Here is an 11444-nt window from a genome sequence, read left to right on the forward strand (position 1 = left end):
ATAGTTAATATCCTGGAATTGAGGCTGTTTGACACATCTTCCTGAATCACGTAGAAGGTCCTGGTGGCACAAATAAAGTAGAGCTTTTGGAAATGGAAAAAAATTGTAAAAGGCAGGATGTTCTGCTGGGTGACTCGCCATAGTGACTCAAGACATTCAGACTCATTTCCAAGGCTCACTGCCTGTCCTTGGGCAAATCATTTTGTTCTCTGCTTCTAAAAGAAGGTACTTTAGATGGAAAGAACATGCTCAAAAATGGAAAACAAATAGTTTAAATGTGCATCAAGAATAGCCATATTTAATTAGAGGCATTAAACTTGCATACAGTTCTCTTCAGTATAAAACATTAGGATTATAAATTCTTGGATTACCATTTTGCACAAGGAAACCTTGCCTTCACCTGAACTACTTGTTTTCAGCTGTAGTAGAAGTAATAAATGAGAACAAAACTACAGAATCAGAAGCAGCCTCTGTGTGTATAGCCCTAGAAGGGAGCCCAGTCCAGTCACAACTTGCATTCTTCTTTAAGGTACTTCTTATTTGGCAAGGCTTCCTTTATTGTGTAGTACATCTCTCCAGGGAAGTGGTATTTGTGGGGTCATTGTTTCTTGGCTGGGGTAGGTGGAAAAGAATGTAAAAGCAAAAGCTGAGATGTTGTGTAGTAGATACTATTAGATTTGCTAATTTAATTTAGGTATTTTTTATTATGAAAAATGTCAGTTCACTATGTCCAACATGAAACAGTTCTATCAATTTATCTCTAAAGAGAATGTAAATCAGATTTAATTTAGAATTTTGTTTAGCTGAATGTTGAAAGGGTGCCTTTCTAACACAAATTTCTTTGGTAAAACCTGTGTTCAAAAACTGCCAGAGCAAATGGGTGCACCCAACTATGCATTTGGATCATCAGCTGGCTTTCTGAAAGAATAAATAGGTGAGCAGAATTCAAAGGCCCAGAGTTCTATTTTCTGGCCACCAGGAGAAGGAAATCAAGGGACTATTAGGTCACTATTCAGATGAGCTCCACTTCAGTAACAGATGTAGTTCATGGTCTGCAGCTTGGGCAGACTTTATGAAAAAAAGCTAGGAGGAGTCAAGGGCAGTAAAAGATTAGCAGTAGAAGAATGATGGAGCTGCTATCTCCCTAGATTCATTTGCTATGCTCGAAGGAGAATTGGGGCATTTGTTGAATCAGCTTATATTAAAAATAAAACATGAAGCGAATAACAGATCAGTAAATCTGCATATATTATTAACCAGATGAAGGGTTCATTAAGAATAAAACACTTGGAGGATGATAGAGAAGATAAGGGAGTCCACAGAACTCTCTCCAGATAAAATCACACCTCATTAGTCTTTTGATTATACCAATGTAAAAACTGCAATACAAAATGAAGAGATTATGTCACTTTGGTCTTTGAAGAAAACTTTGACCCAGACCTTCCAAGAAATGCAGACAGAGTTGACAGTCTATGGGTCAGATGCCCAGCAATGTTACACATAAGGGAATAACCAAGACTGGGGGGGGGGGGGGGGGGGGGGGGAAGCAAACCTCATTCCTCATTTTGGTCTTGTTTTTCATAACCAGAAGAAGCTATGCTTCCTAGCCAGATGGAAACGAAAAATGAAAAAAAAGAAAAGAAAAGAAAAGAAAAGAAAAGAAAAGAAAAGAAAAGAAAAGAAAAGAAAGAAAAGAAAAGAAAAGAAAAGAAAAGAAAAGAAAAGAAAAGAAAAGAAAAGAAAAGAAAAGAAAAGAAAAGAAAAGAAAAAAGAGTTAAGGGGGGGAGGAGTTTTTTTCAAGACATCTGTGCTTGTCTCTTTTGACTTCTGCAAGAGATGGGAGGCATTGCAATTATACTCTTGTACTGATTAAGTTGTTAAGATGTTTACAGTGGCTTAGTGAGTAGTTAGAATTAGCATTAATTTTTCTTTCTTAAACCTAATGGATTTGCCAGTGAAAAACATTTATTTCAGTATACACTGTAGGGACTGGAGTATCATTTAAAGTGGGTGAAATCTATAGCCTTTTTGCCAACTTGATCTCATTTAGGATATTATAGTATTTCAGTGGGGCATGATCAAGGCTTTTATAGTTCATGCTGGCCCTCAGCATGAACCAGATCAATTACACCCATCAAGTATGTTAAAAAGTTCCTTCCATATAGGAAATAAATACAAGATTGTATGAATTAAGTATCCTGGTCTAGCCTCTGACAAACATCATCCTTGCAGACGACTACTTGACCAGGAGTGGACGTTCATAAAGAAAACAGCAGTCTCTTGAGAGTTGAGTAACAGGAGAGTTTTGTCCTGACTGGCAGTGGGTGAAGTTGATGGCTGGGGCCTGGCTGCATAGTTTATCAGGGGACTTTCCAGAGAACTTCCCAGTGCTCATCAGGGAAATTGCCTTTCTGGGAGATGGCCTAATCCCTCCTGTTGCAGAGAGAAAGACTGCCTTTGCAGTCTCTCTGCATCCCATTACCATGCATGTCTGCAGCGTGCAATTGGAGCAGTCTGAAAAATAAGGACAGTATATCTGCTGAGTTATACTGAGACTGAGCAGTTGGTAACCTTCAGGGGTTTGTAACTCAGCCAAGCCTTGGAATGTGTCTGCAAGAATGCCAAATAGCTCCTGCAACCCAGGGCTGTGTCCCTGCTACAGCGATGGCCTCCTCTGAACCATGGTGAACTGTGTATTGGTTTAAAAGTAAATATCTCATTGCCTCTGCTGCATTTTCAGCTTAGGTGTAGCAACTTAAGACTTTCTCCTTTTTTTCCCCCTCAGGAGCCCAACTTTAATCCAAAAATCTCTTCATTTTTGTTTTCATGCAGGGATCTACCGCACAGAAAAAAATAAAGGCACATTGTATGAGCTGACTTTCAAAGGAGATGCTAAACATCAGTTCAAGAAGATTGTTTTATTCCGACCATTTGGTCCTGTAATGAAAGTGAAAAATGAAAATGTCAATATGGCTGACACACTTATTAATGTCATTGTGCCATTGGCCAAGAGAGCCAGCAAATTTCGGCAATTCATGCAGAATTTCAGGTGGGTTTCCTTCAATGCTGCCTTTACTTTTTCTTGGAGTTATCAAGACCTCACTCACTGCAACTTTTACATAACAGTTCATTGTGCCACTAAATGATTTTTGAGATTACAGACTAAAAGGCATTTGGTTACTTAATGCATTGTGATTAGCAATTATATTCCAGTCATCAGGGTTTCTGATTTGCATGTACTTGACTTAGGAGTCTCAATCTGTTTGTTGGGCACATACAATTGTGGCAACATGAGAATTTCATGCAGTAGTTGCAAAGGAGCATTTCTGAGGAAAAGGGGAATAAGTGTTCCCAGGCACTTTGCTGGCTCCATTAAATAAAATATGAAGGTAACAAAAGGCAAGAAGGAAATGTATTTGAACTTCCAGCATAGTTACTCTTAAGCTATTATTTTTCAGTACAGACATGGTGTTCAGAGGGAGAACTTACTTGAGATGTAACTTTAAATAGCTGCCCAGAAAAGACTGTTATCAAAAGATACTGACTCTTACAATGGGATGCTTTGTTTAATTACACCCATCTAAAAATAGGCTCCTTCTCTAAATTAGCCATCTGATTAGTATTCTGATTGTCTTGCTTTAGACTGGGAGAAATTGTCCTCTGGTCATGCTGATATCTCTGCTGATTATAGATGAACTCTTGCTAACTAAACTTAGTGCAAGTGGGGCATGGTTCTTGCATTTGTTCAGATTGGTCTTACCCTTGAGCTACGCTTTTGATCTCTGCTTAATACTTCGGTTTTAGTAAATGCCAAAGATCTGAACTCTGGAATATATGTTACAAAACCTCAAGGTTAGGAGGTAGGGTATTATAAAAATCCCCCTTCTCGTGTTCTCGTGAGTGCTGAAGTTATTGCCTGCCTGATTGTTCTTCCTGGGGCTGGATGGCCTCTTTTAACAGTGTCCTATTAATATAACAAATTCTGCTTAGAGAGCTTGCACCTAATCTGCCTGAAAGATCGACTTCTGTCTCTTCTAAGGGAGAAAGTGAGCCACTTTGTCAGGACAAGAATATCTGTCAGTAAATCATGTCCCCAGGAATGCCTCCAAGGTTCACCCTACTCTGCCTTCCCCAGCTGCTGTAGGTTATTGAAGGAAGCTAACTTCTGGGATAACTCACAAATCTGTCTCTTTTCGTCAGGGAAATGGGCATTCAGCAGGATGGGAGAATTCACCTCACTGTAGTTTACTTTGGAAAAGAACAAATGAATGAAGTCAAATCAATACTTGAAAATACCTCTAAGTAAGTACCTGAACATCTGGTGTCTGCTGTTCATATAGAGGGATCCTACGTGAAGTGGAGACTTGAGAACTCAAAACCCATAGTTGTGCCAAAAGGTTCTAAAGTGCATTGCAGAAAATAGCTTTCATTTTGTATCAAATAAAAATGGTGTTACCCAGAGAGTTCCACAGCGTGAACTTTAGAATTGCAGAGCAGATTTTAATTTAATTTACCTCAGTGCAACTGCTTTTTTTTTTTTTGCTTTTTTTTCCTCTTCCCCATGCACTGGTGACTCTTTATTTCTTTGAAAGTGGCTTTAACTGTTAGGATTGAAAGCTGACTTCCAAAGGCAGGAGGAAAACAATTTCTGTAGAGCACAAAGGAACTGGATACTTTTGGCTAGTTCTACTCTGTTGCATTTGGTTATATAGCTGTGTTTGTCAAGATCATGTGGCACCACAGCCTTTTGCTTGTCTTCTCCATGTAGGAAGAAGACTCTTGGATAGATACGGTAATGTAACAGGCAATTGAAATTTGCATACTGAAGATATTTTTGTTAATCTAAACCTTGGGATTTTTGTGAGATCTGCCCAAAGAAAGTCTGTGACAGGAATGCTAGTGTGTGAGTACAAAAGTCAAGCTCTGAACATAGATAGGCGTAGTGGAAATCTCCTCAAGAGTCAAACAGGACATGTCTTCCCTCCAGCTGCTCTCAGAACTGTGATACTACAGATTTCTACATTAATTCTTTCATACGGGGTTCCCACCCCCGACTTGTATTAAGAGCTGGATGGACAGGGTAAGTTGCTGAATATTTTCTTTCCAGGTCAGCCAACTTCAAGAACTTTACCTTCATCCAGTTGAATGAAGAGTTTTCCAGGGGCAAAGGATTAGATGTTGGTGCTCGATTTTGGAAGGGAAACAATGTTGTTCTCTTTTTTTGCGATGTGGACATATACTTCACAGCTGAATTCTTGAACTCCTGTAGATTGAACACACAGCCAGGTACTGCTTCTCATGAAGTCCATTGTCTTTCAACAGGTTCTACCTATTCTGTAAAATCCCTCACCAGAGTATTCTTGCCTTTGAATTGCTAATGAAGCTACTGGAAATCAGTTGTAACAGTTTCTGCTCCCATTGTGATAGATCTCTTGCCTTCAGCCCCTGTGCTTTCTGGAATAGGATCTTTTTATTAATTATATCCTCACATTCACATTCTCATGGAAAGAACATAGGCTCAGTGCAAAACTTGTATGACTTAGCCTGGATTTGGTCAGGTCTGGACCTTGTAAAAGACAAGTGTGTTTTATACAGTCGTTTTCTGGGTTTTTTTAAATAACCCATTGTCATTTCCAGGGAAGAAGGTATTTTATCCTGTTCTCTTCAGCCAGTATAACCCCAGTATAATTTATGGTCACCATGATTCCATCCCATCTTTAGAACAGCAGCTGGTAAGTACATGCTTCTCTGAATGCCTGCTTTTATTTGAACAAAGCATTTTTTAAAGGTATATGTGCTCTTGGATAGCATTTCCCAATTCCTTGTGCACGGTGACCACCACACAGACAAAATTAACTACAACACTCACCTTACTGTGAGTTCTGTAGGTATACCGGGAAGTATATTGGTGCCATTTATTTTAAACCTTTTTGAAGTTTTTACATGGAAACTAAGAATTTTAGAAGTGTCTGCTTGTCTGCTTCTCTCTAGAAGGAATTTCCTAACTAGTGAACAGTTCCTCCATGGTGTGCTATCTTGTGACAGTCCTTGGCTTGCTCTCATTTCTTCCTATCACTGAATACTATTTGCGTTTGAAGACCTGACATTTGTAAGTAGAGCTGTCCTCAGATCAGTCAGGAAAATGAGAATTCCAGGGACTGTCAGTTATTTCCCCACTTACTTGAACACCTTAGAGTGGCCTTTCCCATCCCACAGTTCATGACTGAACTGTCTGTGAGCAGACAGTGTGTTTCTGAAGTGTCCCAGAGTCAAATCACATGCTTGGAACTGTCACTTTATTCTGGCACTGATAACAACACAGCACAACTCCGCTGATTTTCATCACACCTGCTTATTTTTGATGTGAGAACAAAGCAATATTTTTAAAAACATTGCCATAAAGCATATGATTAAGGCATGTATGAGTCTCCTGGATAAGGAGTGAGCTGTTGTGAGGAAAAAAGAGCACACAGATGAGAGGTTCACATGAATGTTAGTGGTCAAGCCGTTGCTCGGCATTGCTGCAGACACTGTTCTCCATTCTCTTGCACACTGGTGTTGCACAGTTGTTGAACCCAAAGGCCTGATAGAAGGGAGTCTTGCTTCTCTCCAGAGTCAGCGGGTCACAGTCCTCTGCCCACTAGTGCCCGAATTTTCAAATTGTAACATAAGCCAGCTATGCAGCTTCATTCAGTTCCTCTGGGCCAGATCCTGACCTGCCACATCTGCCTCTCTTACTGCCAGGTACCGCACTTACTACGGCTCATCCTGTCCCTGGGTGGACACTGTCCCCAGAGCATCTCAGCTTCTCTTGTTGTTCTGAGTAGGGAGGAATTAGGGGTGGCATGAGACCAGGGACAGTCACAGTTGAAACAGATTACTTGGGACCTGAATCCAGTCTTCTGTCTCACTACCCCCACCTTGTACAGTTCTTCCATAAAAATGAAGAATAAGAGTTTGAAAAGTCCATCCAAAATGTTTTAAAGTCTTGTCTACTGCTCTCTGTGTTATGAGACATATAGTCAGAAAGCCTTTTACTGAAGAGTTTGGAAAATCCCTTGTACTGTTTTTTTCTCAGAAGAAACTTGCTCTGATTATACCATGGGGTTCACATAAGCATTTCTCTCTCTGCTCAGACCCTGCCAGGGATCCTCAAGCTTGTAAAAATTGTGCTTACAATAGAGTTTAGCTTTCAAGCTAGCATAAATTTCACAAAGTACATTGTCAGGATTGTGAAAATATTTATAGCTAATAATTGAACCATAAAATGTAATGCTTATGTCAGAAAAGCTTCTTAATTTAAAGAAGTACAGCCAATCACATTTTTATGTATATTTTTATCTTTTTAGCCCACATCAGTTGCTAGGCATAAGGCCAGATCTATGTCAATAAAATAAGCCAGTGTTAGCTCTCTGTCTGGAACTTGGGCTGCTGAGGAGAAAAAAAAAAATCTTTCAGAAAGTTTTAATAGAATTTGATTTGTGCAGCAGCCGCCTGCCCTAATGGGCAATAATAATGCTAATGCACATGAGTAGCTTGCTGTAAGGGCGTCCTGATGGAGACTTCATGTTACGGTGCAGGCCTGACAGATACAATCTTGTTTCCTTTTAATTCATTTCTGCAGTGACTTGGCTTTTTCAAGGAAAGGAGAAAGGAGAAATTAAATGTATAGCAATGTGATCAGTAAAATAATAATAAAAAAAGGCATTTGAAGTGACAAGAGTTATGAGCAAAAAGGAGAGGCATAAACGAGAAATCAGGAGAGAAAACTTTGGAAGAGCATTTCTTCGTAAATGAAATACTGGGATTTGTAAATCCGGAAATGGAAATTGTCTTTTCTCATCCTCTGAAATTCTTTCACAAGGGAAGTCGAGATTTTCCAAATCAGCTGCTAAGGGACAGGTTTTTAACCAGACATTCAAGAGTGTGAAGTACTGCTCACTTGCTCAGAGGATTTAAATGTCTATCGCAGCCCCTTGAAGGTCTTGGATGTCTCACCAGATTGAGTTAGATCACTCACAGACACTAATTATGACCTTAGAAATCTGTACTTGGATGTCTGTTTTTCAAAATTACAGCCATGGTTTCTCAGTGCTCTGATTTTCTACCTGTAATACACAATGTTTTTGTTGTCCATCTCAGGAAGGCAGACTATTCATTTTTACAAAGACTTTTATGGGACATATATTTATTACCCAGCATTTCTGGAGTTCAATTTTAGGTATATATAGCAGTTCTGTAATGGAAATTTTTTTTTGTTACTCAAAATCAACGTAATCTAATCTGTGATCAGATTAGAACCCGTTTCCTTCAAGAGCTCTTGTGGTCCTCAACACAGATGCCATCAACTGCTCTGACAGCAGAGTCTGGCTTCCCTGGTTTACCAATATGTTTCTTACATTGAGTGTGAATCCCACAGAAACTAACAGTTTTGGAGGATGCTTTGCCTGCAAAGAAGTAAACTCCAGAGGTGTGATATCGTTCTACTTGGTCTACAACAGCAGGAGTGGAACAAAATCTCATAGTTCTGGATCAGGGGGGTTATCCACGATACTTAAGAACACAGCTGTTTGGGGTGGGGGCAGATATATCCAAGGAATATCTACAAAAACATGTTCAGTACCAGCAGTGGATTCACATGGGGAAGAATAAAAGGGCAGTTGCTCCTATTTCTGACCACATTCAGATCAGAATGCTCACTCTGAAAGTATTTCTGTTTCTATGTAAACATTCCTTTCCCTCCATGCAGATTATTAAAAAAGAAACTGGATTTTGGAGAGACTTTGGTTTTGGGATGACTTGCCAATACAGATCTGATTTTATCAACATAGGTAAGAAAAATACACTCCAACACACCTGCTTTTTTGCTAAAACATGGAAAACTATAATCAGTATCCCTTTCCTTTGCCAATATGTCTGTGCCACTAATTTGCAGTATTGCTGTGGTTAGACGTCCAGGCTTTTCCTAGGTGCCATAGAACTACCAGAATCTAAGCACTGCTTACAGATAAAATTAAAAATAAAGAACTTTTGTCTGATAGTGAAAGATTTGAAGATAGGCAGTTTGATGTTCACAGGAAGTGTGTGTGTTTTAAAGGGCTGAGTGGAGCCAGGAAACAGCTGCAGTGCAATTAATTAGCATCAGGTTTGCTAACAGATTTCTAGTTTTGTTTTGAATTTTGTTTGTGTCAGGTGGCTTTGACCTGGACATCAAAGGCTGGGGTGGTGAAGATGTGCATCTGTACCGCAAGTACCTTCACAGCAACCTCATGGTGATCCGAACGCCTGTCAGGGGTCTCTTCCATCTGTGGCATGAAAAGCAGTGTCTTGACGAGCTGACTCCAGAGCAGTACAAAATGTGCATGCAGTCCAAGGCCATGAATGAGGCTTCTCATGGCCAGCTTGGGATGCTTGTTTTCAAGCAAGAGATTGAGACACACCTCCATAGACAGAAATCGAGCAGTAAGAAGACATGAATCCAGAAAGGGAGGTTCAAAGCCTCTGAATTGGACTTTAGGGTGTTTTGGAAAAGAGGTTTTAACAAGAAAAGTTGGGATGAGACTGAAAGAGGATGGAGATTCCAGCAGGATGACAGCAAAAGAAGAGGGAAAGCATCTGTCCTCTCTACTTTTGTTCTTATTCTAACGGGGCTTTTAAGTACTCCATTATCCTGACTGTTCAGCATGCTCCTGGGGAAGACTTGAACACTTGATGAGATTCAAGGTCACATCACAGAGACAATGAACATTATGTGCTATAATGTGACCAGTGTGGTATTCACACTAACAAATGGATGTTCTTTTCCTTTGAAATGTTTGTAAGATGTGTACAGTTATTTAAAGGATTCACCTTTTGGTGGGCCAATAATTAGGAGTTATTTTCTACACCTAACTTGACATATCTAAAAAGGGCTATTTTTTCATAAGAGACTCTTGCTCTAAGAAGGACATCTGGTTGTTAACCATGGTAAAGCTGGAGTGACCAAAAAATACTTTTCCTTTAAGGGGCTGGGATAGGGGAACAGCAGCAGTGCATTAACAGGCCATTTCCAGTTCATTCAGAGAAAGAGGTTTCTCAGAAAGTGTTTTCTAAACTTAAGAAAGAGAAAACCTTACTGGTCAAGTGTGATGGTTGAAGCTGTTTGTTTTCCTCTGTGGACAGTGAACCAAAAGCAATGATCCACATCTGTATCGTGTGAATCAGATTGTCAATTTCTGCTTTAGAATGCTGTATGTATTTCAAGATTTATTTTTAAATGAAATTTGTTTGGCTTGGGAATTATTTTGCCATACTTCAGGTTTTCTGCTTCTAGCCTTAGCAGGAAATAGTACAGCCTTCCAATGCTTGGAAAATGCTCTGCAGATCTGTGTTTCTGTAGATGGGAACTGGGTTCAGATAAGTGATTTTTCTATACAACCTGGGCATTGGAATACAGAAGTTTTATCATGCTGAAGAAAAGGAAATACATATCAACCTGCAGTACTGATTTAGCAGGAGGCTTTAAACTCCAGATGCCAGATACCAATGGTGGTGAACATTTTCTGACTTTATACCAAAGTATTTCTTCTAAACCAAATACAGAGTCTTGCCCAGAGTATAGAAAGCTTTTTGTATTTAGCAAAATAAATTTTTGTGATGGACTACCGGACCCCACAAATTCTCTTATGATAATTATAGGTAGTAATTGTAAAAATTAGTCATCTTCTTAATAGTTTTTGTTGCCTAAAACTGTTGAAAGTCTGAGTTACTGCTCTTATAAAGCATATTCTTTTAATGCTGACTGCTATTTACTATTTTAATATATACTAGCCAACAAAAATTGCATGGGCTTATAAATCCCATTTGCTTACCTAAATGCTGTTTCTCAGAGCAGTCTCTTTGTTTTATAGATTCAGATTAATTCAAACCAGTCTGAAGCAGATTCAAATTTGGTTTTTGGCTTGTAAAAGCTGGGGGAAGGAAGGTAGCACTGAACAATGAATGAACCACTCTTTGCTGTGTGGCTGTGCAGTAGGAAGAGTGCTACGATCCTCTTCTGAAAGCACTGCATGCAGGTTCTGCAGACAGAGACCATGATGCTGTAAGTACCTTTTCCTTGGACAGGTTTATATGTATTTGTCTTTTGTTGGTACAAAGGATCTGCATTGCACTTGCCTTGCGAATTACCAAGTGTCCAAAACACTGCAAAAGTACCAAAAAATAGAGAGAAACTTTGTATTCTTTGAAACCTCAACCCCAAAATACATCACTTACCATAGAAACTTCAACAATCACTCAAGTAGATCCTCCAAAGAACTGTTTTGTTCCCAGAACACATGATAAATTATTTATAGAGGGCTTTGTATTGATGAAGAAACTTTACAAACATTATGCAATAGGAGGAATCAGGTATGGCTTCTTGAGTGCATACGAAGGTTTGGTAATGCAGCTCCTCCAAGGCAAAA

At 39.3% G+C, this 11444-nt stretch overlaps 1 protein-coding gene across 4 annotated transcripts in view; it reads left to right on the plus strand.

Moving 5' to 3' along the window:
• Positions 1-11444, plus strand: part of CSGALNACT1 (chondroitin sulfate N-acetylgalactosaminyltransferase 1) — a 47778-nt gene that overhangs the window by 26195 nt on the left and 10139 nt on the right. For 2 of the 4 annotated variants that reach the window (XR_005701018.1, XR_005701017.1), the window contains exons 3-8: positions 2833-3049; positions 4201-4302; positions 5108-5286; positions 5638-5732; positions 8750-8831; positions 9193-11080. Coding sequence is in view for 2 of the 4 variants with exons in the window: in XM_040065272.2 (XP_039921206.1) it covers positions 2833-3049; positions 4201-4302; positions 5108-5286; positions 5638-5732; positions 8750-8831; positions 9193-9476 (959 nt within the window). In the remaining 2 variants the exon portion in view is untranslated. Of the gene's footprint in view, positions 1-2832; positions 3050-4200; positions 4303-5107; positions 5287-5637; positions 5733-8749; positions 8832-9192; positions 11081-11444 lie in introns of those variants that run through there. The other 2 variants (XM_040065272.2, XM_040065273.2) reach the window with 1 other exon arrangement.

This window comes from Hirundo rustica, chromosome 5 (assembly GCF_015227805.2).
Source record: "Hirundo rustica isolate bHirRus1 chromosome 5, bHirRus1.pri.v3, whole genome shotgun sequence".
Classification (NCBI taxonomy): domain Eukaryota; kingdom Metazoa; phylum Chordata; class Aves; order Passeriformes; family Hirundinidae; genus Hirundo; species Hirundo rustica.